Below are 27,463 nucleotides of genomic sequence, written 5' to 3' on the forward strand. Positions count from 1 at the left end.
AGGACACTCCTCGGGAGCACCCATATGGAGGAAACACATAGGGCAAGGGCAGGGAGAAGGGAGGACCACAACAGTTTATTACCAATCAGGAAGATCTTAATGTTCAGAGTTTTTATTGGAATTTTATTGCATTAAAACGATTGGTTAAACCATCGACCATGTGGTTGAAATCAGCATCTGGTCCACCTCTCTCTCTTTAAGTCAGACGAGCCTGTGTCAACCCTCTGATCATGTGATTGGTCGTTCTGATTGCTAGCTCTCATCTGAAGCTATTAGAAGCCCACCAGGTGTTGCCTTATTAACATAATAAAGACACTTCTATCACTGAGAAAATTTCAAGGGTTTTTGCCAGGTACCAGAGACCCGTGCACGCACGCACGCACGCACACACACAGCACCAACACCACCACCACACTTATTTTATAAAAAATATCTTTTTTAGTGGTTATTAAAACAGTTCAAGTAATATTTTCTTGATATTTCGTATGTGCTTATCATTGGTCTGGTGAGGAGGTGAGGTCAGGGAAGTATAAGACATGTCCCCTGCCTAGGGGTCTATTTCAGAAGACCAGATCTCCATGTAAGCACCGTAATGCCAGAACTACCCATGCCAGGCACTTTACACCTGTGCTCTTAACAAATGCTCATAACAGGCTCAGAAAGCAGTCTACAGAGGTAAGTACAAACTCATTATAGGAGTCAATCAATACAGGTCTATCCAATTCCAAAACTATAAGTTTGCACCACTCCACATTATAATGCAGTTATTCATTAGAATTTAGTTATATTGAGAGTTAGAAAGGACTTGGTATCGTTCGTACAAGTTTGGTACAAGGGAGCTCAGTAAGGGTGAGGAGAGAAAGGGAAGACTTCCTATAAAAGGCTGGACTTCATCTAGGCCTTGAAAAGTATGTATAAAATGATCCTAAGTGGAGAAAGTAGGTCTTCTTGATGAGAACAAAATGAGTAAATGTGAGGCAGAAATAAATTTGAGGTCTCATGAACAGATAACATTTTTTTTTTTCTTGAATATCTCTGGTTATAGGGAACTCATTTTCCCTTGAATGTACCTGTTCTGTTCTGCGTTACTTCTTTCAGTAGATTTTTCTCTTGTCACCAGGCAAGTCAACCTTCTGATATTTTCTCCTCAGAGCTCTCAGTTCTTCCCTCCCTGAGACAGTCCCTAAAAGAATGAAAGTTTCTATCCTGGCCCCTGAGAGTCTACTTTTAAAAGGTTAAACCAATCAGAACTTAGTGGCATTCTCAGACCAAGTGGTTCTGAGATTCTCTGTCATTGAAATTGTCTTTCTGATTTGGGTGATGCTTAAGAAAGTCTGTTGTGACATCAGAGAGATCTGGATTTGAAGTGCTACCTGCCATTTATCAGATGTGTAAGTGAATTAACCTCTTTGAACCTCAGTCTCCTCTTCAACGTAGTGATATTAATAACTCCCTCAGAAATAGTGAAAATTATATTAAATGAGACAGTGCCCCAAATAGAGTAAGTATTTTTATGATCTATTAGGTCACTGTATCTGTTAGATTTTAAAATAATAATAATAATTTAATAGCTTAACATAAAAAAAAAACAAAACAGTTTATTAGCTCATTATTTTATGTTCTGCAAATTGGGCTGGGCTCAGCTTGAGAGTTCTGATGACCTTGGATGGACTCACTCATGTGTGCCATCTGCTGGTTGGCCAGTCCCACTCATGTGTCTGCTGGTTGTCTGGCTGTGGGCTGTGGTTCTGGCCAGATGTTCTCATCATCCATCAGGCCAGCCTGGGTACTTCACATGGTGGGGGTCTCAGGGTTCCCAGGAGCAGCAAAAGGACATGTCCTATTGTGCAAGCGCTTTCTAAGTCTCCACTTGTGGTATGTTTTCTGCTGTCCCATTGGCCAAAGAAAGTCCAGGATTGTTGTGGAACAGCAAGGTCAGAGGTTATGGATGCATCTAGGGGGAAGGATTATGGTTAACCTTGTAAACTATCCCAAACTAAACTCCTCTTCCTAAAAAAGTAGTAATGAAGAATAGATTACTCTGCTAGAGGCTCAATTTGTGTTTATCTCCCGGTACTTTGTGCCTTTGTATTTCACTGTGTGTGTGTGTGTGTGTGTGTGTGTGTGTGTGTGAGAGAGAGAGAGAGAGAGAGAGAGAGAGAGAGAGAGAGAGAGAGAGAGAGAGAGAGAGAGATGGAAGGAGGAAGAGAGAGAGAGAGAAGGAAGGAAGAAGATGGAAAATTGACAGGCAATAGAATGGCCATGCCTGGCTATGTAATAGAGATCAAAGGTATGAAATTTGTCCCAAGGACTTGTATTTCTTTTGTGTGTCTTTTTATAGCACAAATATAGGTTGAGTATTATCCCCAGGATAGGTACTGGCTTGACTGCAGCATCTAGTGCTGACTCTGCTGCTTTTTCTCCCAGTGATCATAGACAAACCATTTGCCTTCAAGGGCTTCAGCTTTCTCATCTGTTTAATGAGGGCATTAGATTTAGTGATTTGAAGATATCTTTCAGCTGTTATATGTATAATTTTCCAATATTATACTATTTCTTTTTTTCCCTTTTAAAAATTATGCCTCTTTTGTTCCAACTCTTTAGCTCCCACTTTGTTGCTTTGATGGCACTCACAAGTGAGTGGAGTGGAATTACCAACAGAAACAAAAAATTACATCAATAGAGTCTATTTCTGTGGGCATGAGAGTTTTCATGGTCCCTTACATCCTATCAAATAGTGATGCTCGTACTTTTCCTTATCTAAGTGAGATACAATGGTCACTGCACCAAGATTTTGTCATGACCCTGGCCTCCTGGGAGAGTCACGTGAAGAAAATCAGAGGTTGTCCCACCTTAAGGTAGGGATCAATCTTCTCTTCCTACTTATACTTGTTTTATAATAAAGACTATTGTCAGATTTGGAATAGGAAGAATGGCATTAGCTATTGGGCATTGACTTGGTCTCTTTGAATCTCACTTTTCTCAACAGTTCAACAATACCTACCTGAGTGTTGTTTTGATAAGGAGTAAATGACTTAAGGTTCTATAAATGTCAAGGTCAGGGCCTGTCTCCCTATTTGACTTTGAACAATATGATTTTTTTTCTTTTTTTCCCCTTCTTGCTGAGCTAATCAAATGGGATCATGTGTGCAAGAATCAGCACTTTGTAACTCTAAAGTACAGAACAGATCATGGATTTATGAGCTTTGGAGTCTAGAGCTTTGTCCACCGTTACTGTCTGCTAACTTGTTTACGCACTGCCCTGAGGAGGTCAACACGAAAATGGGGTTATACTTATCACCTTAAGTTCTTGAGCCTTGTGAAATGAAGCAAAGACATAGGCACCTACCCTTGATTTGAGCCCTACCGAGAAGCATACATGTAGATAATATTTCAGAGCAGTGTCCCTTAGCATACCAGTGGAGTGCCTAGCCTTGAGCGTTGTATTATCATCTGCATACCTTCCCCCTTTCTTTTATGTTTTACCTCTTAAAACAGAAAGCAAAATGTAATTGGTAAAGGACTCAGATAGGCATTCAGTGAACACAGAGTTCACCGAATTTTACTTGTTCCCTTTGGTGAGTAGGTTTTCCTTTTTGAAATATTTCTTCCTGAAATGCTGTGTGGAAGCACCATCGTTTCTCTTTGCCTTCTCAAGAGAGTCATAAAATGTTGTTGGCTATTAGCCGAAATGCCTTCTCTTGGCTCCATTGATCCAGGGGGATTGGAAATCCTCAAGGTGACCAGAGATTAATTTTACATGAGACATGTTCAGAAACATTCCTGGGTGCTCACTCAAGTGTCTGCATTGTTAAGACAGTGCATTGTCAAGGCCCAGTCTGGGGTTATAAGTTCATTGGAAATTCAAAGACGAGTCTGTCCCCATTTGCATGCAAGACTATTAAGTGAATTGCTTCTGGAGGTGAAGTCATTAGAGCTCAAAAAGGGCAGCTTCTGAATCAGTGGGAATCTATGCGATCTTCCAAAACAGGCTTTGGGAATATGAAGGATGAGAGAGAGAGATAGGAATGAGTATCTTACAAATGATTTTAATCTGAAATACACAATTTAGCTTTAAGCAAGAGGACAAAAGAGTGAAGACTCCAATCACTAAAATGTGTCATTAAATGGTTTTAAGAAATTATTTTCTAAGGAGTGTACATTAGTGTCTGTGGGTATAAAGAATCAAAGGGCTAATAATGAGACCTGAGAGCTGCATACAGAGGGAATAACCTCCCAAATGCAACTCCAGAAATGAAACTTGCAAACATTTGAATTGAGTTTTCAATGAATATTGTTTGATAAGCTAGGGCAGTACCCATTTTATAGCATTGCTCCAGTGGGAAGATGTTTCATGAGTTATAACCGATGATGACAGTTTGTCTACCCCTCCCCTTGACCGCTGCTGCAGCCGGGAGCAGCCAGAAGTGTGTGTTTGGAAAGTGTGTAAGAAGAGCTGGAAGCATAGCTAGCCATGCAGGAAGGAGGATATTTTTCCAGCCACTGCATATGCTGAACATTCAGTGTGAAGTAAATATAGATGAGGGTAGGGGAAGGGGAAGGGAAGGAATGGAAGGAGTTAGAAAAAGAAAGGGAGGAGAAGAAGACGAGGTGGGAAAGGAAAAGGGGCTGACCATTAATTATCAGGCGTTTAACTCTAGGCCTCATGCCAGGTATCCGCACTTGCATTGTCTCAGCTCCCTCACCATGGCACAGTTAGTGCGAGTGGAGTACTCTTACTCACGGCAACACGAGTGGAACGGATCCCGTGTCTCTGCCTCAAGAGCAGTTACCACAGGGGGCGCTGTAAATTCAGTGGGCGTGCCCAAGTTCTTATTGGTTGATTTCAGGGTCTTAATAGAGTTCTACTTTTTAGACGATGAAAATGGAGAATTAACAGTTGAGAAAATAAGGAGCTATCTTACTAGGGAGTTAAGAAGGCCTAACTCTAGAAAGTACAATTCTGCCAAATCTTACTCTCCTTTGAAGGTGAGTAGTCCCTTCCTCAGGCCACCCGGTGTCGGTGTGGGCGCTCAAGGGATGTTGGCAACCTTAAAGGTGTTGGCAGTAGTTTTCAGCTCCGATCCCAAGAAGTTCCCCCAGCCCCCTCTTCCCCGTGACCGAGCCTGAGCAGCACAGAAGCAGTGACTGTTCCACCCTCCACTCGGCTGTAGCTTCCTCTCTAGTGCTCAGTTCCTCTTGAGTGAGGTTGCATTTTCACTGTTTGGCCTTTCCACAGCTGTGAAGCCATCGCCACCGCTCCTTCCATTATTTCTGACTTTCATTCGCATTCTTTTCATCATCTCTGAAAATCCCTCAAAATCTTTACAGACACAAAGGAGGATTCAGCCCTGCCCCCTGAGTGATATTGTGTTTTTTCTTTTTTGTTTTTTGGGTTTTTTTTTTTTTGGCTCTTTAATACTTTAGCTTTATGGTTTTGCTTTTTAAACTCTCCAGTCTCTACCTCATTCCATCTAGATTTTTGTTGGATCGATCAAGATGAGTATGGTTGCAAGTAATAGAATCACTCACTTTCTAGTGGCTTGAAAAATAGTTACTATCTCACATAGCAGTAGGTCTAGCGGTGGATGTCCCAGGCTAGACTGGGGCACAGTAGTGTCATCAGAGACCTAGTTCCCTTCCATGTCTCTCAGCACTATTACCTCAGCCAACTTTGTGCTTGTTTATTTAGGATGGCTGGCTGTGGCCCAGAAGGGAGGTGCAGTTCCTTTTCTACACATCACTTTTTTTTCTAGAAATAAAGTATTACAGAGAAGTTCTCCAACAGATATCTATCCCACTGGTCAGTCATGACTTGACTTCAAGGAAGCTGGCAAATCCAACATATGATGTTTTTAGCCTTTGCCATGGTGACAGACCCTTCAACCATGGACATAGAAGATTGGGAACAGTTGCTGAGCAGATAGATTGCCAGCAGCATCTATTACATTGGTGTTACTCTTATCACAAAAGACAGTCTCAAAAACTTGTCTCTTCTCTGGGTGCTCCAGTGACCCCTCCAAATACTTCCTTTGACTTAATAATGATTCTGTGAAAGCGCCCCTTGGCAGGCCTTAGGAAATACTTCCCTGTGCTCTAGTCTTCTCATGATGAGTACCAGGCAAGGATATAAGAGTGGTTAATTGTCTTCTCACTAATTCATTCTGTTATAAATAGGATACGTTTCACATGGAAATGGAACAAAATTAGATCCTAGATTGTCTTGCTGATTGAGTATCCACTTATAACAAATCAAATTATGACAGGCTATTGAGCACCTTGCCAGTGCGTCTGACCAGTGCTTCCCTTTTACCTGTCTGCCTCCATGCTATTGCACATTATGGATTATTCATTCGAGAGGCCCTTTTTTTTTCATTCTGCCTGTCAAATTCCACCCGCCTAGCGAGACCCAGGACATAGACCATCTTTATCAAGCTTTCTTTTTTTTCTCTCACCCATTCCCCAAATTAAAAAAAAAGAAAAAACGAACCCCTCTCTTTTAGCTGTGTTGTCAGAGGACTTTGATATACCTGTATTACAGTATATGTATCCTTTTTCACATTTGGTTGTCATCATATGTATGGACATTGCACCTGTCTCATTGGTCTGTCATCCGTTGGAGAACGGGGCCATATCTTGCTCTCACTGCTTCATTGATGGTGCCTAAAAACTAACTGAATGGAACTGACGCAAATGAGTTGTCCTCTGACCATGTATATTGTATAATGGGACAGAAAATATATATACCTGGTACATAAGTAAATTAACAATATAGACAATGAAAAGAAGATATCCTGGGGCAGTCCAGACTGGCACATGTGGGTGCAAAGGTCAATGAATGTTCTAGTACCTTCTGGTGGAGAGAGGAAGGGCCACAGTGAGCTTTAGCTTCATAGATGTCTTTAGAACTCTAACTGGATATTGTTTTGTCATGAAATATTGAATGGGTAGAAAAGAAAGGAGAAGTGTGGGGATGAGATGGGAGATAGAAATGCCTTCAGCATCTCTGGGTTGGTTTGGAAACACCAGGAAGACCCCCCCCCCCTTTTTTTTTTCATTAAAACTTACAGCTTGTAAAGTGCTATCATATATTATTTCATGTGATTTCATCTAGTTAGGTCCATAGAATGCATTCTACTCTATTGCATAAAGCATTACAGAAAAGATTTACTGTGTACACAATATAAACACACTTCTGTTTGTACCAAAAGTGATGAGGAGGAGGAAGGGGAAGAAGATGAGGATAATGATACTGATACCAATTTCTAGAGTCCTAAAGGCTGAGGACAAAGCAAACACAACAATAAGAAGAGCATACATTTTATCTCATGATGTGTACTGAACTCACACCTCTGATCTGGTGTAAATGTCCTGTGTTAACCAAGTCAGAGTTCAGTGCAGTGTTAAGGCATTGCATTTACTCAGTACTTCATCCCATCTGAAAACACAGCTATGTGGACTTAGGCAATTATTGTCTTAGTTAATGACTTAATTACCGTCTTAGGATTCCATCTTGATATGCAAGATATCAAGATATGCAAGATATCTCCCCCACCAAACCTGTTTATGTGAGAAAACTAAAAGCTCATTTCCATGCTTTTACCCTTAGCTGCTTGCTACCCAGGGTCTCCCAGTGATAGAACCCCAGTGATGGTGTTTACCTGAAGGTGAGACGAATATTTGAAACCCCGTGGCCTCCTTAGTACAGGGACTGAAAACCTCTTAGCAATCGCTGCAAATTTATGTTTGCTGTTGGAAAATTGCTTTGGGAAATGATGTGGATCAGAGAAGTAAATTTTCTGTCAAGATACATTTTAGTAGTGAGCAAAGCAAAATTTGAGAAAAAAAAAGGAAAAAGATCCATAGGTGTTTTATCTCATTTTTTATTAACATTCTTTAATATTTGCCGCAGTCGTACTCTGTGAGCCAAACTGTCAGTGAAAGCATTGAACTACAGAGAAGATTTGGGAATTTCTCTAGAGAGGATATTTTCAGTATCATTTTACAAACAGAAGCTGTTGATAACAGATGTGCTTCAAAGAGCTGGCAGTTTTTTAAAGAATTAAGGTGAGAGATAAAATCCCTAAAACCCCGTCACACAGATATCCGAAATCTACTGCCTCTGAAATGGCCCAGACTGTTCAGTGTGCTTCCAGAAATTGCTGTTATACTCTCTGCACAGACGGTGGAGTACTTGGACTAGCAAGACAGGGGAGGAAGCTTGGCAGGATACCAGCTCAGAGCATGGTTCTTCTTCTCTTTTTCCCAAAAAGCTGGGCCTGGTAAAAAAATAAAATAAAAATAAAAATAAAAACACAAACAGACCCTTTCCCTCTTTCCCATCTGCTTTCATCCTCATTCTGTTCTTCGGGGTTGGTAGCCCTGGGTAAACCAGAGGAGCCCGGCAGGCTGCTGGCTGCTGATGTTACTGGATTTTGCTGCACTTCTGGGCTGCCTGGCTGGGGAGTCCAAGAACATCGAGTCTCATCCGCCGACAGACATGGGACCACTGCAGTGGCCTGTGCAGGAGGACTCAGAAGAACAATCCATGCACTTCCGATGGCAGTGATGTGCTGTAATAAGGGGTTATAGTTGAAGCAAGGTTGACTCCTGCCCCCACCTTCTTCCAGAAATCTCAATTTAAGCTCTCTGGAGATCTACCAGGTATATGCTGCTGGAGAGAGGAGTGCTCAGAGAAAAGAGGACTGGGATTGAATCTGTTGACAAAACTAAGAAAAAACATGATGTTGAAAAAACACTAAAAAGGAGCAGTCACCTGAGGCAAGTCTTCGAACACCCTGCCTTACTGAAGTGTTCTGGCTGACAGTGAGTGAAAGAGAAGAGTCTGTCTCCTTTCCTTCCCATTTACTGTTGTTACTCATCTATACCCCAGCTTTCCTTTCTAAGGAGATAATTTTATATTCCAATTTCATATTCCCTTTAACCTCTTAGAGCTGCTTCTAAAAAGCCATATCTAGAATCTAATTGTTCCTAATGCCTTTCAATTCTCCTCTAGTCTCTTTGTATAAACACAGTGTGTAACTCTATGTTTATGACAGGGTGGGGACTAACATTACTTGAGAACTTACTGTCAGCTCGCTCTGCAGCTGACTCAGCACACCTGATCTCTGATATTCTTCCCAGGAACCTGCAAAGCAGCCATTGGTATGTTCATTTTAAAGATGTAGACGCCAGTGTTCATGGAGCTGAAATAATGACCTGCCTAAAGGCCACTGAACCCACCTGGGCGAGACTCTGTACTACATGATGAGGGACAAAGTCCAGTGAAAGGAGGGCGCTTCCCTCAAGGAGCAAACAGAGCCTAGTTGCCTTCCTGCTACATGTGCTCAGACAGAGGCGTCGCGAGGGACTTAATTCAGAGTGGTGACTAACAGCAGGAACCTCAGCACCTGTGGAGGAGAGCTGGAAGCATGTGACCCTCTGAATTCACACTGTGTGGGTAGCAACCCACATGTCACATCCTCCTTTGTCCACCGCTTAAATCTTTGCACACTTCCCAGCTTTGCAAGTTGTCACTTACGTTATCTCATTTCATCCTACTAGATCCTTGTAAAACAGGGCTGAACAAGGATCATTTTTGAATTTTATAGACAAGGGAATTGAGGTCCAGAAAGGTGGTGTTTTATCTAAGTCAGTAAATGGCAGAGGCAGGACCAGGGCTCTGTCTATTAATTCCATACCCAATAGGTTTTTTTCTAATACATCTTGAAGCCTCCAAACACAGACACTTCTGAGAGGTGTTGAGTGCAGGAGGGGCTGATAATACCAAGTATCCCAAATCATCTCCAAATTCTAGTTCTCAGTAGAGAAGAACCGGGACCTCATTTGACCTTCTCAAAGGCTTAAATTGGTGACCCGACTTGATGCTTTAACTTTTTGCTGCTGTCTCTTTCCCATGTTAATGTCTGTCTCTCAGTGTTTCTCAAACATTTTTTTCATTATCTGTCCCTAAAGAGATTTTTTTAGACATTTTTCCTAATTATCTCCTCACTCTGAAATTTTAATACCACAGTTACATTATATATATGTCCACTCTACATTCTATGTATATCTTTCCTTTTTACATACAACAAATAAGATTTTTTTGACCTCCTCAAGAACTAGTTTTTCCTCTATGATTAAGTATTCCTCTCCCATTTAACAATGCATAGTGTAACTTATAAATATGAATCCAGTAAAAAAATATTTCTAAAGAAGAAGGTAGAGAAGGAGGAAGAGGGGAAGGAGAAAATAAAGAAAGAGAGGGAAGGAAGGAGGAAAAGAGAAAGGGAGGGAAAGAAGAGAGAAAACAAACAAACCAACAATAAAACAAGTCAGCAAAGACACAAAACACTAACCCAAAGAGTGTCCTCAATTTTGCAATAGCTACAGCTTTCCCTAGTAGTATGATTCACGCATTGGGATTTCACTTTGGCCAAAGTACGCCCATTATGCCTGTCCAAAGCTGGGGCAGAACATTCTCTGATTATGCTGTGAGTGAATCACAAGGAACAGGTAGTGGCTAGGAACAGATGCATCTTCCTAATTTTAGCATCTAATTTTCTAGGTACAAACTAGTGTGTTCCCTATAACCAAAGATAGTCTCTGTTTGTGTTGCTGAGTGGGTCTCTAAGGAGGGTGGAATCTTTCTTTGGAGGAAGCTTGATGAATTTATAACCTTATCTGTTGATAAGCTTCAGGAAGGAGAATGTATTGGAAATTACTCCAACTTCCCTTCCCTGCTTTACCTCCCACCCTGTCTACCAAATCAGACAGCTGGAAGGAAAGCCAGAAATTGTTACTGCAGATGAGAAGAGAAAGGCCTCGACTGGCGGAACTGACTTGCCCAAGAGCCAGCCACAATCACTGGCAAAGCCGGAACTTGGATTCTGTCTCTGGATACCTGAGCCTTTCTCCCAGAAGAGAGCCTACCTCCCTTCTTTGTCACTTTTCTTACACAGCACCAAACTGGAGCTGTTGTGCACAGAGGAAAAAACATCTCTACATAAACACCAGCAAATCTGTTACAGCAGAAGATGTATGCCTAGTGTCAGGGGGCCCAGTATGATTTAATATTGGTAATCTTAAATAAGGGTTTGGGAGCTGGATAACAATTGCAAACTCTATAATAGCTTTCTGCCGTCAGGAATTGGCTACATATAGCAAACAGCTCAAACATGGAAGTGAGTTTTGCCATCTTGCCAAAGACCCATGTAAATAATGGGTTCTCAAATTAGCCACCAGCCTTTGATTCCTGTGGAAACTGGAAGACGGTGTCAAACTCGCATATGTGCACAGATGCATGTGCACAGGCACATGCCTGTTCCATGGTGGGGTTCATTCACCAGCACTGCTTGTCCTCAATGGTAAAGCCAAAGCAATCAAGAACAAGAACAAAGTTGAACGTGAGCCAGATGCAAATCTACAAAGAAAGCTAGGAGAGCCTTTGGTACCTCCAGACTCCACTCTGCCTCCTAAACGTCTCCTTTTAGACCCAGTGCTTCAGGAGCTCAGATTTTTGGATATCATCTCTTCCCAAGGTAGCATGGCTTTGTACCCAGCCCTTTGCTGGCTGTGTGAGCTTGGTTGTTTTGTTTTGGGTTTTTTTGTTTGTTTTTGTTGATCTTTTATTAAAACTAAAAAAGAAAAATACTTATCTAATACTTACCATTTGCCAGGCACTGTTAAAAGCACTTTACAAGTAATAACTAATTTAATTATCTTAACAATCCTATATCCATTTTGTAGACAAAGGAACTGAGGATGAGTTGAAGTGAAGGTTAAGTGACTTACAAAATTCACTCAGCCAGAATTTGAACCCAAGTGTTGTGTGTCTAGAGTCAACACATGACAGTCTCTACTACGGAAAGTGACTAGAAAGGAACCTTAGACGAGTCACTGAACCTCTCTAAACCTCAGTTTACCTATCTGTAAAATGAGGATATTAATACTTATCTGGACAAGAAGTGATATAGGTTTGTTGCAGGGTTTAATTGAGAAAATGTTAAGGATTTAGCAGGTTGCCAGGCACCTAATAAGAACAATATACATTAAACAATCTCCTTGGGGAGTGGTTGCCTTTCATGAATGGTCAGAATGAAGGGGAGGTCCCTTCTGCATATGCTCATAGTGAGACCCGCAGACCTAGACTTTTAGCAGTCCTCTGGCTAATCCCTCGCCTTCAGGTTAAATTGTCCCATTTTTCACTCAACACATATTTACTTAATTCCTGAAGAAGAAATATTGTGCTAATTTGAATAAGCTGACTAATATAGTTAGAACTAAAAAATCTGAGTGATATGTTACCTTTAGCTGCATTTCTGTTACAATATGGTTTCTCTTCTTCCCTACAATATGTTTATTTTTTCGTTTTGAACCGTTACAATTTTTGAAATAGAATGCCAAAAAGAATCAATATGAGAAACTCGGATAAAAATGATTGGGACATCAAGCAAAAGAGTGAGGCTAAATTCCAGAAAGGACCATTATTTTTAGAATAAAACACACGTGCACATGCGCGCGCGCGCGCACACACACACACACACACACACACACACACAGTAGTGGGGAAACATAGAATTCGCCACAAATGCAATCACCATGGAGCAAAGACAGTGAGACAAAATCACAGAGTGCTTGGTTGTTCTGCAGCTGAAGGACAGATGACAGGATTGCCTTGGCCAGCTAGAGACAGATTGCTTCTTTGTTCTGTTAATTGTGTATAACTTGACTTTTCCAGACATTTTTGTGGCTGACCAATCTAGCTCCCACTTGGCACCTTCTCATTTTTAGACCAGGCTACGTATGGTATCTCTGAGTTAAGGGTCCTTGCCACATGTAGTTTGCAATATTGAGTATTCTTAATTAAAGATAAACATACTGATGGTGAACACCTAATAATACATGATTTTTAAAGAGGACCTTTGTTTAAGGAGATACAGTACACGGGAAGACTCAGTCTTTCTCCAAGCTTTATTATAAGCCCTGTGAACTGTTGGCTGATCTGTTCTTATACATGAGCAATGTTTTTTGTTTCATTTGAGGGGTCCAAGGACGGATCTCATGCCCAAATGTATATCTCCCAGCTATTTCAGTACCTGAAATTCCAACAGCGGCACAATTTCTTTAGGTTACTTCTCCCAGAGATCCATTTTTAAGGTGCAAAACTCTGACTAGAATTGTTATCACCATCCATTCATCAATTTTCTACTAAGATTTAGTTTTCACATCCTTTAAAGAGTTGCTGGCAAAGGAGTTGATGGCAGTGGGCTGAGCGGAAAGGGAAAATTTTAGTGCTGGGGTGTTTGGAAAGAGTTAACATCTTTTTGAATTTCTCTAAGATATCATAGAGGCTGCTGTGACAAAAGAAACTCAGGCATGGGGTGAGGTGGGGAAACAAAGGAACAGTGGTATGACTGTGATGCCGAACTTTGTCACTGCCAGTCTGCCATTGGAAAAGGAGGGTGTAGGAACATTTGTATCATGTATTCTCCAGGACTTCTCCCAGAAGACTTCGCTGACTTTCATATGTTGAGCAGGACCAGTCCTGTGTCATAATGACACAACCAATCAGAGAAGGATAATGAAGCGGTGGAAGGGGAAGGGCACAGAATTTAAAAGAGGCAGTGCTGGGTCCAGGCCTGGCAGTAGCACTGACCTTGGGCAAGCTACTTAACCTCTTCCAGTGTAAGACTTCTTGTCTTAAAAAAAAAAATGTGACAAGTCTGTGTCTGCCTTGTGAGACTGTTGGGAGAATTAAAGTAAAATAATTAATTGTATATAGTGCTTTGTAAACTACAGAGTGCTCAGAAACGATTTGCAAGCACATCTCTGTTTGCACATCTTTCTCACGGTATCAGCCCAACCAGGTAGAGTCAAAGTGTGATTCGGCACACAACACTAAAGCCATCCAGCCCAGCCCCCGGCCCACCACGTGTTCTGAAAAAACTGCTGTCAGACTTGTGGGTCTTGTAGACAGCTGAGGTGCACATGCCGTAGTCTGTGGTCCAGTGCTTTTCCACCTTGGCTGAACTTTGGAATCACCTGGGAATGGGAAGCTTTAAAAAAATCTCCTTGCCGAAACCACACTCCAGGTCTATTAAATCAGAATCTCTTGGGGAGGGACCCAGACATCAGTATTTATTAAAGCTCCCGAGTGGTTTTCCAATGCACAGCCAGAGTTGAGACGCATTCTCCTAGCTAAGCAAGAAAGGAAAGGATGCAGCTAGACATTGAATTATTTTTTTCTCATCACGTAGGGGGAAAAATGGCTTTCCAACGTTACATTGAGAAGAAGCAAACAGCCAACCCGGTAGATCAGAATAAAGAAAGATATGACTAAAAAGGGTGGAGGAGTTGAGTTGGTGTTTTACAGCTACTTATGATGATTATTTGAGCAATATAAAGCACAAATCTTGGAACTCCCTCTCTTGCTCTTTCTCTTTTTTTCCTCTTCCCCTCTTCCCCCCTTCCTCCCACCTTGCCTTTTATTTTTCCCAGTATCTCCCTCTTCTTTCCTCCCAACTCTTCACATTGCACTAAAGGGCTCCGAACTCTTAATATTAATTGTAACCACTTACTCACAATGTAGTAAGTTATTTTAGGAGTCCTGTACAAACATTTTTCTGTACTCCCTTTCTGCCCCCCGCCCCCAGCCCAGTGGCATTCATCAGCTTTTTTCTTATTGAGCCTACTTCATAGCACATCCCTGTGTCTGCGGTCTCACGTGTGGGTGAGTGTGAGTGTAGCCTCTCTAGGATTTCCTTTCATCTCTTCCTGCACATTTTAAAAACCTTGTTTTCCACCCACACATGCCTGCACTTTCTTGTCTGCTTTCCAGCATGCCCACCTCCTCTTGGAAGTCCTGTCTCTCTGTGATTTTTTTTTTTTTTTAAATCTGTCCTTTCTCCTTCAGTTGCATGCAAGCCTGATGGAGAAGAATTTCTGGAGAATGGGACTTTAGGGGAATTTTAATTTTCTGGTTAAGTGACACTAGCTTAAAAACCACATTTGTTTTGCTGTTGGAAAAACAGTAATGTTGAAGCCGGACTGGAAGGGTTCCTAGGGAATACCTGGATGAACCATTCTAAAGGCAGAGAGACAGAGGCCAGTTGCAGTAAGATGGTTATCAGGTGAACCCGAGGCAGTAGAGTAATAGCACCAGGTTTAAGGACCACATCTTCTCAGGTCTGGACCCTGAACTCCCAGAGCACATACTTGACCTGGCCTGCTGAAGTGTTGTGATTAACCAGGACCTGTCAAGTGTGAAAGGCCTTTTTAAAAAAATTTTTATTTAAGTGAACTCTCCAGTTCCCTCATATGTCGTATATCGGGGAACCTCACTCATCTGTGTTGCTCTCTGGCCCCAAATACATTTCAGTTTGTGATGCCTTCATCTCCAGACCATCCTGGTTCTGAGGTCTGAGATCATTTACCTGATTAATATGTCCACCCTACTCACTCAACTAAGCACACTGATTTTTTAAACGGAAGCCTATTCTCGCCTCAGAGACATTTCAGGCTTGATTGGAGACGGGGAAAAAAAAAGCACAGAAAGTTGGGCTGAATTTGTTTAGATTTCAGAGCACTTCCTGAAAGAAATATCAAGTATCTCATTTTCTTTCTTGCTAATTAAATATCCACTGTTAACTTCTTTTTGTTGTTGTTGTTCCTTAAAGGAGGTATTGCTGCTAAAAAAAAAAAAAAAAAAAAAAAAAAAGGCTGGGTCAATTAAAGGGTTCTGACAAGTTTTGTCCCAGTTAATTTAAGTTTTGCCGTATGGTCTTTGAGAAGCCTGTGCTAACTACAGGTCCTCTTGCTGATTAGAACCCAACCCGAGGGTTTTTAATTTAGACTTACTGTTCTCTGACAAGAGAGAGGAAGATTGAAAGAGAAACCATCTGAGTAAACCAAAATCTAACTCTTAAGAAAGGCCACTCTCAGCACGCTAGAGTACAGCATGCTGGTTTAGACAGCCACATTACTCTATACCATGGAGCAGAGTTACTCAACCTCAGCACTCTTGACATTTAGGGCTGAATAATTCATTGTTGAGCGGGCATCATAGGATGTTTAGAAGGATCTCTGACCTTTACCCACTGGGTGCCAGGAGCACCACCCCTTTACATGAAAATCAAAAATGTTTCCAGATATTGCCAATTGTTGACTGGGTGGCAATTTGCCCTTATTGAGAACCATTGCTAAAGAGACATAGCTCATTTAATGACCAAGAAAGACACATGAGTAAGTCTCCAACGGTGATATATAGTTGTCCATACTTTACTCTTTCTGAGTCTAAAATCCTCTGCTTAGAGGTTATAGTGGACAATTTCCCCAGCATTTCTGTTCCTGGAAGCATGTGGGTCTCCTCTCTGGCTAGAACCACACATTACCTAATTACCGGAGTCCAGAATGAACAAAATCCTGAGGATTCCGGGATTTGAGCATTGTACGCATGTCATCCAAGGAGAGTATGGTGAGCATGTTCCCTGTGGGGAAAGGAATAAAGGGGGCAACTGTTCAAGGAAAGAAGAAACAGGGTATAAGGAAAAAGGGTACCCACTGAATACCAGTGCTCCCAGTTACTAGGTGGGTGACTTTCACAAAGTACTTCACCTCTCTAAGCCGCAGTTTCCTCATGTAAAGATAAGGTTCCTAGTACCTCTCTCACATATTGAAATTGCCTAAAGCCTCCTATAGCAAGTAACTACTCAATAAACGTATTTCCTCCATCTCATTCATATCACTGACTAAACCATGAGGTTGTAATAGCCATGCCCTTCACTTTGAGCAGAAAACCAAAGACCTTCAGAAAATGCGTCTAACCGAGGAAGGCAGAAGATGGTGCCCAGTCAGGAGTAAGAATTTTGCCTTCTGGATCCTTGGGGAAAAAATCAGAGTGGAGCAATTTTTACTTAAAAAAAAAAAGTCTCCTAACCCTGAGTTGGAACTAATCAGGAGCATACTCTCAAAAGAATACATTGCCTTCTGCTGGCTCTCACCACTAGCTAGGTAGCAGGGGTGTGCACTGCTATGGCACGGAATGCCCGGAAGATCCCCCAGCCTGCAAAGCACCTACCAACTCGTTAAGTACCATCAGCCTGAAAATAGCATCAGCCTACTCAATCCTTTACACCTTAATTGGGACTGATTTTATCAGATCCTTTCCTGAGTAAAAGTTTGAACATGTTGGAGTGTAGTTACGAATGTAGTCATGTGTGTGATTACATATGTGGATACACACACACATGTGTGTACATATATACATATATACATATATATAAATACATATATACATATGTATATGTGTGTGTGTATATGTGTGTGTGTGTGTGTGTGTGTGTGTGTGTGTACATAGAAGAGAGAGACAGAGTGTTATATCTATGTTATGGGCTATGTGTGTGTGTAATCTTAAACTTCTCTCAAAATAGCTTTTAGAAGCCTGTTTAATAGTCCCAGTCCAGCCAACGATTTGCTATGTGACATTTCATCAATGGCAAACCCAAATCAATCAGCATAACTATGTATCTAGAGGAGAAAAGTGATGCTTGTTTTGACTACCCTGAAACATTATAATACCCATTCTCTAAAATAGATATAAAGTCTGGTCTTTCGATAATGTTCCCTGTGAAAGGCGTATCCAATGCCTTTCACTTTACCAGGATCTGTGATCCACCAGTGTTCTCTTCTACATGGCAGATAGAAAGGGTGCCAAACTTGCTGACAAGTCAATTAATATAACTCAGAAACACAGGCGGCCCCGAAGCCCTCCAGTGATCTGTGTGCAGTTGCTTAGGAAACTTGAGAGGAATAACAAGTGGTGTTTGCCCCTCTAATTACTTACACATAGTCATAAATGTGTTGTTGATGCTAAGTCATACCAAATGTCTGCCTTCCAGCACACAGGGAGGTAAGGTAAGGCATTCTTAAAATTTGAGGAGCTTGGGAGAATATAAAAAAATGGATTGGAAAAAGAAAAAAGAAAAAAACATTTCCTTTTACTGGAATAGCCTTTTCTTTGTGATGGCAACTTTTCAGTGTTAGGAGCCTGATGTGCTTATGGGACAGGTGGTCTCAACTCTCATGGCTGAAGGCTTGGAGTCAGGGCTGCCTTTTCACCTGGGGAAGGACAAAGCATGGGTTTCATTTAACTTGCTCCCTCTGACACAATGTAAAAACTACCAGGGCTAAGACAGGTGAGAGTGTCATTTGTCATTTGAAAAAGACTTTTTTTCTACATAAATATTCGAAAAACCTCTATACTATATGGCTGAACTTTAATCAGCGAGGAAGGTACTGCAAAGGCAGGACTAATCCATCACGTTGCTCAGGGAAAGATGTGAACTGTGGCCTTAAATTCTTTTCAGATAGCACAGGATAATGAGATTAGCACCCTCTGTGGGAAGAACAACAACAAAAAAGTGCTACATCTTTAAAAATTAAATTCTCTTTTAAATGCTCAGTAGTTTGCTTAGAGGGGTCAGAGCAAGTTTTTTGAAGCTTAAAGATTAATTAATTTGAGAAAGAAAAGATTTCAAGTGTCACAAAACCTTAGTTAAAACTAGTGATTTCCCTTATTTTTGCCTTCTTCCTCCCCTTGCCATTTCCCAGGAGAATAAAATAATGTGAGCTAAATGCCTCCGTTTATGTAGGAAACATATTTGCTTGCCTACAAAGACACACAACACAGACAGAGATGCACACACAGGAAGTAAGAACACAGCTTTCTATGGCCATCATTGGTTCGGGTCTCAGATTGTGGATTCTCTTTACAATGATCTTTCATTAGATTTACATAGATTTAAGATCTATATATGTGGTGTTTAGTCCTATGGAGGTGGGGGAGGGGGGGTGAGCAGCCCCATAAAACAAAGCACCTTTATTTTCTCACTTTTTCTCATGGCCACATTGTGAAAAGAAGAATGAAGGAGGGGGCGGTGGGGAAGCCTTGGGGATAGGAGATAAATTCTACAGCTCTAATACCAATATTTCTAGTGGGTAAGGAGCACCTGTGGTTCTGATGTTTGCTAGGAAGGCTTTTCTTCTAGACACTTTCCCTACAGGCAACCAGCATAGCCCTCACTGCACCAAGCCAGAGCAGCTTTTGGCACTAGATTCCAGTAGCCTTCTTATGAGGAGATGAAGTCAATGGAATCCAAAGATCTTTCCTTCAATTGCCACAATTGGGGATTCTTTTTTTTTTTTTTTTTTTTTTTAAGGTTTGTCATCTTTTAGAGGAGGCCTCTTTAGTGGGATTTAATTTTAGATGTGAAATGCATCCCCAGGAGATCCTTGTCTCTGCCACGTTCGCCCTCCGAGTAATATGCTGTTTAAAACAGCAGCTCCAAGTGATTATGTGACTAAATCCAGACCCCTCCTCAAAGTTCTCAAAATACCCTCTTCTAGACATTACCGGTCTGAATGAATGTTATGTTCATGATGTGTGTTATAATGTCATGTTTTAATTATAAACAAACAAGATGAAGTCTCCTAAGCTGGTGTGTGTGTGTGTGTGTGTGTGTGTGTGTGTTTGTGTGTGTGTGTGTGTGAGAGAGAGAGAGACAGACAGAGACAGAGACAGAGAGACAGAGAGAGAGAGAGAGAGAGAGACACAGAGAGAGAAGAGAGACAGAGAGACAGAGAAAGAGGCTATTCCCAAGGTTTAGCATCTTAACATCTTAGAGATATTTGCAAAATATTTCTCCTGAAAGGGCCTCTCAGAAGTAGTATTATTAGGTATATTGGTTTCTCTGTAAGTGGAATAGACATCTAGTACACTCCTCAGCTTTAGGTAAATCTCCTGGTGATAGCAATCTGCATTTCAAACAGCTGATTGAGCCTCTTTAGGTAGGTGGCTGGAGGCATCTGAATTTTGGGAGATGGTGACATACGTTTTCCCCTTATCCCTCTTTCTGTTATTTGGACTCTTCTCTTAAAAAGGAGAAATAAAACAGAAAGATGCCAGTCTCTAGGCTCATTCAGAGGGGTGAGCACCTAAATTTGAGAAGGGATCTGGGTGTGGACAATGTTGATTCAGTGTTCACCATCTGCCATCATGAGAGTTTATTTTAATCATACATTTGCTTAAACGATTAGTGAGTGAAAGACCCCTCTCATCCAACAGACATACCCTTCCTCCTCCTCCCCCTTCCCTGCGTCCACCAACTGATACTAGGTTCAATAAAGAACCTAAATTTCAACAATGGACCTGGAAACCTATGAGGGGTGGGAAGGGGCAATCATTGATACCACCAGCACGGGGGAAGGGGCGGGGGGAGTAAAACAACACAGGGAGAGCAAGCATTACACGAAAAGGCAATCTGAGAAGACGCAGCTTTTCTGTTCTGGGTTAACAAATTAATCCCATCTCAGTAATACTAGAACACGGGATCGAATGATGATCTTCCCCTGCCACCACCCCACCACACACATATCGCTTCTGCATCTAGTCTGCCCCGAAAGTCTCCTGCTACAAGGCATTACCCAGTAGGCATTCATCATGAGGCAGGGCTTTTCTGACTGTTCCCCGTAGTAGTAACCAGGAATGTGCTATCACTGCTGAGACCCGAAGCTTGCTGCAGTCTTAGCAATGTGCTCCAGAAAGCATAGCATTGGGATTCAGCCTTACTTCGCTTAGACCTTAGAGAGCAGAAGCTGAGGGGATCTCTCTGTCAGGGGAGAGCAGAAAAAAAGGGCCCAAATGCTACTAAGTCTAGTGAGTCAAAGGCATAGGAGAATTATAAACCAGGGGAATGTGGGGGTGATATTTTGAATTGATTTGAAAGATGGTTATAGTAACTGCAAAAAATGTTTGTTAACAGAACAAACTCTGGCAATGCCTTTTAAAAGACATTTGCAATGATCTCTGCCTTAAAGGCTGAGCAACGAACGATGTTCTGTCCTCAGTCTACCTTCCACTAGCTTTAAAGTGGTTAGATTGCACTGTACCTTCTAGAAATAATATAAAGGATCTTGCTTATTCTTGTCCTTAGTCATGTGGAGTAAATCAACTAGATAAACTGTTTGTCTTTCTTAATATTTCAAATTGAGTCTGAATACTTTGCTCCTGAATTTTTGGATCTTCCCTCTGGCCACTGGCCACCACCTTCCCCCCATCCCCCCAACCTCCCCCTACCCCAACCCCGCCCACACATACACAGAGGGAAGGAAATTTTAACTGTCTCTTCTCTTTAACACAGGTGACAATTCATTTAGGTTACACCAGTCTGTAAAAACTGTAAATGCTATTTTATTTTAAACATTTTAGTTTACAAAAAAAAAAAATCAATGATTGGTACCTTTTTACACTTTCAGATTCCTGAATATGGACAGATCTTCAAAGGGAGGAAGGAGTTCTCATATGAAATTTAAGATAGACTGTCCTGAAGGTTGTGGGGTGGGGTTTTTGTTGTGTTTTATTTCGTTTTTGTTTTTAAGACACAATAAAGCTAAAATGTCAAGTCTCTGGGAGCGATCCCCTTACAGTTTCAGTCAAGGAGCATATTAGAGCACAGACAAGGAGACCCCAGCCTGGCGCTCGCCGGGCGCCCCGGCAGCCCAGGCGTATTTGGTAGCGCACGGGTTGAGAGCCACTGGGACAATCACACCTCGCATTCCCTTGCGGGCTGCTGGTGGCAGGTACAGGAGCCATACTCGTTGATGATCACCAGGGCTCCCTCAATGTGGTTGGGTTTGTAATCAACGTAGTATTCCTGGGCAGACATGGCAGCCATCTGATGCATGGTCTGTTTCTGCTTTTGCTTCCTGCGCTGAGTGACAAAGCACTGTCTTAGCTGCCTGAGGCTGGCTGGGAAACACTTCCAGGAGACATAGAGCACCAGGACCACGATGAGGAAGGAGAAAATGAGGGCCATGGTGCCGGTGACCACCTTGTGGATCTGCACGGCGTTCTCGGCGTGTTCGCCGCTGGGGACAGCCACGGTAGCGGGCTCTAGCGAGCCGTCGAACTGCCCCTCCCTGCCGTCCGCGAGCGTGGTGACCGGGCTGGCTGGGGGGCCCAGGTCACTGCGGTTGGTGATGGCCGAGAGTAGTTGGTCGCTGGTGGGCTCGGCCCCATCCTCGCACAGGTGGAAGGCGTACACGGCGTCCAGGACGTCCTCGCCCTGCGCGTACTCGGGGCTTGCGCACTGCAAGTTGCCATCGTAGCGCCCTTGGAAGTTGCTGAGCCACGAGGCCAGGGCGCACACGTTGCGCCCGCAGTCCCACAGGTTCCCGGCCAGGCTGATGCTCGTCAGCGACTTCCAGGAGTTGAGAATCCGGGGCTCGATGTAGGTGAGGCGGTTGGAGTCCAGCTGCAGGGACTGCAGGTGCGGCACGGTCTCGAACACATGGGGCTCCATGTACTCGATCTCGTTGCCCGACAGGTCCATTTTCTCCAGGTTCCAAACCCAGTCCAGCGAGCTGACCACAATGGCCACCTTGTTCCTCCTCAAGCAGAGCGAGTTCAGGGAGATGAGGCGCGGGAAGTGGGCGAAGTTCACCTTGACCAAGTCATTGTGCTCCAGGTGAAGCTCAGTGAGCTTGAATAAGCCAGCAAAAGAGTTGCGCGCCAGGCTCTTGAGCTGATTGTATCCGATGTCGAGAAACTTGAGGCTGCGGCAGTCCTGGAAGATGCGCACGGGCACGAACTGGATGGCGTTGGCCCGCATATGCAGCGTGGTGAGCTTCCGCAGCCCGTGGAAGAGATCGGGCGCCAGCGCCTGCAGCTTGTTGTAAGAGAGGTCCACGCTGCGCAGGTTGGGCATGGGCCGGAAGGTGGTGTTGGCCAGTTGGGTGATCTGGTTGGAACTCAGTGTGAGTTCCTTAACTCGGCGCAGTTTCTGAAAGGCGTCCCCCTGCACCGAGCAGATGTGATTGTGATCCAGATAGAGCCACGTGAGCTGCATTAACCCCGTGAACTGGCCGGCGCGCAGCTCCGAGAGGCTGTTGTAGCGCAGGGACAAGCCCAGCAGGCCGGACAGGTTGTGGGGCGCCTCGGTGAGGTTGAGCGCCTCGCAGTACAGCAGCCGCCCCTCGCACCGGCACAGCTGCGGGCACCCGCTGGGGGCGGCGGGCAGCATCTGAAAGCAGGCCCCCAGCAGACACAAGACCACCCCCGAGGGCCTCCTCAGCAGCCAGTATAGACAGAGACCGAGCAGCAGGAAATCCATTAGCGAGAATCTTTCCAGAGAGGCTGGAGAATGTCCATTGGAAGCGCTCGGTCAGAAATCTACATCATATTTTATTCCGAGGGAGAGGGAGCGGGGGAGGGGAAGAAAAGGGCAAAAATCAAATCAACATATTGAAATAAAGGACCCCCCTCCCCAAAGCCACACGTTCACCTCTAAGCATGCAGAAAGCTGGGCAGCATAGAAAGTTCACAGCCACGGAAAGATCAAAGAGATGGTGATTTGGTCCATGTTAGATGCTGCAGCAAAGAAAAGAGAGGAAAAAAAAAAATCTTCGGGAAAGAATTTAATTAAAAAGTGTCTTACCCACCCTTTTCCAGAGAGTGACAACCTCCATTCAGCTGCTCCCTTTGTGTGCAGGCTAATTATATGCAGGGCGAGAGAAGACCCCTCTGTGTTTCCGAGGCAGCCCCGGTCCGCGGCCAGCGGATCTGGCAGGCGCACAATGTCTCACTTTGCTGCTCCGCTCGGGGCTGCAAGGGCGGCTGGCGAGGCGAGGAGGCGACTTCTAGGACCCGCAAGTTTCCCAACTACGTGCCGGAGCCCGGGCTTTGCCTTCCTGCCTCTGTCCTTTCCTTCTGCAGTTCGGACTGTGACGCGGTGGAAGAAAAAACTCCAAACTCGGGGCTCGCGACTCCCCAGGATTTGACAGTCTGGTTAATGTCCGTCATTGGAAAGAATCACTGACCGGCGCCACCTTTTAGTCCGCGGAGACCACCTGCCATTCGCGCCCGGGGCGGCTGCGGAGAGCGGGCTCGCTCATGCTTTGCGGGCGGCGGGGAGGCGCGGGCGGCAGCTAGGGGCGCGGGGAGCGGGGAGCGACGCCCCGGCTCCTTCCCTCCTCTAGGCAGTGTGCGGCGCGAGCTTGCACAGGCACCTACTGCTCACTGAGTGTCGTAAGCTGCTCACGATTGTGCGTCTTCCCGGAGCACCTCAGACATGGGCAGATTGAAAAGGGGTGGGCATAAAACCAACATTTTACCGAACCTCTAAAGTAATATATGTTCTTTGATGAAATGAAAAACACTTTCAGCATTTTTGTCCATATTTCAAAAAAAAGGGAGGAGGAGGGCATGGAGATAGTGGGTAGCATCATCTACAGCAAGATATTTCCAAATGGGAAATTGAACTATTCTGTTCTCACCCCTTTCCTTTTTGGGGATGCCCCCTCCCCCTTTAAAACTGTCTACGTGTAAGGGATACGTAGGGATCTGTAGAGAAATCAACGTTTGTTGTTTTTTTGTTTTGTTTTGTTTTTTGTTTTGTTTTTCTTTTCTGAAGGAAAGCAATTTGAGAGAAGATGAGGAAAGCAGTGATTGCGGGGGCTTTGCTAAGATTTTTGTTTTTCCTTGTGGGCACTGGAGTCCTACAGTCAGCCAGTCCTTTAGGTGGTGGATGGGGGGAAATCTTTCCAAACCCAGTGGGTTTGGGAAGCCATCCCAGTCCCAGAGGAATGAGACCCAGTGTGGCAGAAACGGATGTCTGTGTACAGGGAGTCTTGCCTGAGATCCTAACAGGGCTTTCCCAGTCTCCATAGATATCACTGGGCTCCGTGGTGGATTAAAGAAGGATTCTGCTGGATGGCCCGGGAGGGCTGATCTTGACATGCTGCTCGTGGTGATTACAGCATCCTGCAGTATACCCCCATTCAAGGAGAAAGTGCTATAGGATGAGCAGGAAAGGTCTAGTTTAAAACATAATGATGCCTACTCCCATCTATACACAAACCCCTAATTAAACTTTGAGAGTGTTACTGCACTGTGTCTTCTCAGTATGAAGAGAAGTCTTTGCCTGATTATTTCCATTCATAATTATTAATAGATGAGGTCCTTCAAAAAACTAACTCTCTCTCTCCCTCTCTTCCCAACTGGCCTGGAGAGGGTCTGCATTGCTATTGTCAAGGACCTGTTGGTCATCTGTTTAAATAAAAAATCCTCAAAGATGGCAAAAAAAAACTTGTTGGCAGTGGGTGTGGGCAAACCTACCATCTTAACAGTGGTGCCCAAAAAGGGGATAGGGAGAATCAAATGTGACTCTCCAGCTCCGCTCTTTGAATCCCCAACATTTCTGCCTCTCTGGAACTGAAAATAAGTAGGCATTATCTACAGTAGAGCTCACTTTAACAAGAATGAGGATGAGTACCAATGCTCCCAAGTTGGATCATCCTTGGGCAAATAATGGGGTTGGTCCCTGGCATCCCAGCTGAAGATGCTAATGAGTGAAATCACAGTCACCAAAGGCCGGTGGTACTTTTCAGGAAAAGTCCTATGAACAGGGGTATGAATCATCCCATTTTCTATTTATTTAAGCTCTGCCTTGGTCATTCCTCTCGGAGAAGCATCATTTCATTGGAAGGAAAACAAACCTGAAATGTCCTAGAAATCACATACTTTCTTAGGAACTAGAAGAGACATTAGAAAATCAAACCCTTAATTTCGCACATGACAAAACAGAGGCACAGAGACATCAGGTGATGATCCAAGGTCTCAATGCCTGTTCCTGATGTAGTTTTTTTTTTTTTTTAACTGCTCCACCGAAGTGGTCTTCTTTCTTGATGGTTACCCCTCCATCACTCTTGCTTCCTACCTAACTCTGGACTGGGCACCTGCAGGTTTTGTCCTGGCACCTCCAAGTTGCTGCAGAGCACTTTAAAAGACAAACAACTCCACAATCAAGCGTTTTCCATCTCTTGCCAAAACGATTATTCCTGACAGCAGGCAGGCTGATTGAGCCATAAACTCTAAAGGGTTGCGGGGGAGGGGACAGACAGGGGTAGACAGTAGCCAACCATTGAGCAAGTACTGTGAATGCAAGCCACCCAATCCCCATGGCTGCTAGGAAGAAAATCCTCCCACTGCAGGCAACTTGGCAAAGTGGTGATGGAGCCTGCCAAATGGGCAAGAAGAGGTCCCACTTGGATGTCACTTGATTTGTAGAGCTGGTACAGAAAGGCAGAAAAGAGTTGAGTGTTGGCAAGAAGAAAAGAAGATAAAATTAAATTCACTGCATTTCTATGTGAATTTTCTTCTAAATGTGCTACTCAAAATGTAGAGGATGTGTCTGGGTTCTAATTTATATGTATATATAGCTTTTCAAATTATTATCCTGCAAATCATTTCATCTGGATAGTATCTTTAAACCTTTCCTACCTCTAATGTGGCAAGTTTGCATCTTTTCTACAGTTTTAAACCCCTTGGCAGAACTGTATACATTAACAGATTGAAATGAGCTTTATTGAAATTTAGCTATTCTAAGTCATCTAAGTTGCAGAATCCCAATTTATTATGTATTTAAAGCTTACCAGCACTGATTAAATCAATGCAAATTAGATTAAATAAGAACAACATGAATCAAGTGTTTCAGCAAAGTTGAGCTGAGAAACGACAACTTTTGAGTCACCACAGCGAGCTGATATGGCTTTTTTTTTTTTTTTCCCACGAGTTTTAATTTCATGCTTCTTAGGGGCCAACACCCAAAAAAGTAAAAAAGCAAAGAACTCACCTAAAGTTCTCTCTTCCTCATATTTGATCTTCCATGTTTCCATACCTGTCTTGTGAGAACATCTGATTCTCCAGATTACAATGTAACTGTTGTGTGTAGTTGATCGATCTCTTCTTTTGGACTAACCACAGGTTTCTGTGGGTAAACATCACTCCTTCAGTGTTGGATACTGATGTGAAATACTTTACAGGCTTTAAGACCACTGTTCGCATTTTCTATGTTTGTATGGGGTAGGAGCTTGATCCTGCCTTGCTGAACCACCATAGTATTTGGACATCAAGAAAATCACTCCAACATGTGACTGGGGACTGGGGTAAGAAAGGAGAAGAATCTTGAAAATGTGGATTCAGCAAATGGGAAGGAACTCTGGGCCACAGGAAGTGTGAATCTGATTGTCAAAACACAATCTGGCACTAAGAGAAGGTAGAAAAGCAAGCTTGGCGCAGCTGGAGAGACCAGACCTATACCTTGGAGGAAGGAGAAATGATTACTTTCTCATTTTCTAAAACTTGTAAGTTAACCTTGGCACGATACACTTTCCTGCTTTTTCTTGGAACTTCATGTTGTAATGAAGGAGGTGAATGGTGGTCCCCTATCATTTATTTTTAGATACGTCTTACCTCTACCATTTTATCTCAATTGAAGGCCAGCTCTAATTCATTTATTTTAGTCAGTTTGTTTACTAAGAGCTTCAAGTGAAAAAGACCTGAAATGAGCATGCATTCTGGGGGTTTGCTTTCCATTAGTTGTCTTTGTAAGTGTTCAAGAAAAGGGAA

General features: G+C 43.2%; 2 protein-coding genes across 8 annotated transcripts in view; one reads left to right on the forward strand and one right to left on the reverse strand.

Annotated features, from left to right (window-relative positions):
• CTNNA2 (catenin alpha 2) overlaps positions 1 to 27,463 on the forward strand; it is a 967,153-nt gene that overhangs the window by 633,176 nt on the left and 306,514 nt on the right. The window lies entirely within an intron of this gene.
• LRRTM1 (leucine rich repeat transmembrane neuronal 1) lies at positions 20,823 to 24,255 on the reverse strand. Of its 2 annotated transcripts, none has more exons than XM_016123452.2 (2): positions 23,493 to 24,255; positions 20,823 to 23,227 (listed from the first exon to the last, which is right to left on the reverse strand). In XM_016123452.2, exon 2 carries the CDS (start codon positions 23,166 to 23,168, stop codon positions 21,600 to 21,602), a length of 1,569 nt encoding a protein of 522 aa, XP_015978938.1. In that variant the 5' UTR covers positions 23,169 to 23,227; positions 23,493 to 24,255; the 3' UTR covers positions 20,823 to 21,599. The 2 variants fall into 2 exon arrangements, with proteins under 2 accessions (XP_015978938.1, XP_015978937.1); XM_016123451.2 differs by having other exon boundaries at positions 21,232 to 23,227; positions 23,497 to 24,255.

Source organism: Rousettus aegyptiacus, unplaced genomic scaffold (assembly GCF_014176215.1).
Source record: "Rousettus aegyptiacus isolate mRouAeg1 unplaced genomic scaffold, mRouAeg1.p scaffold_m13_p_7, whole genome shotgun sequence".
Classification (NCBI taxonomy): Eukaryota; Metazoa; Chordata; class Mammalia; order Chiroptera; family Pteropodidae; genus Rousettus; species Rousettus aegyptiacus.

Bases quoted from the DNA above. Each gene is read 5' to 3' on its own strand.
- LRRTM1 (XM_016123452.2), bottom strand. From the start codon at position 23,168: ATGGATTTCCTGCTGCTCGGTCTCTGTCTATACTGGCTGCTGAGGAGG.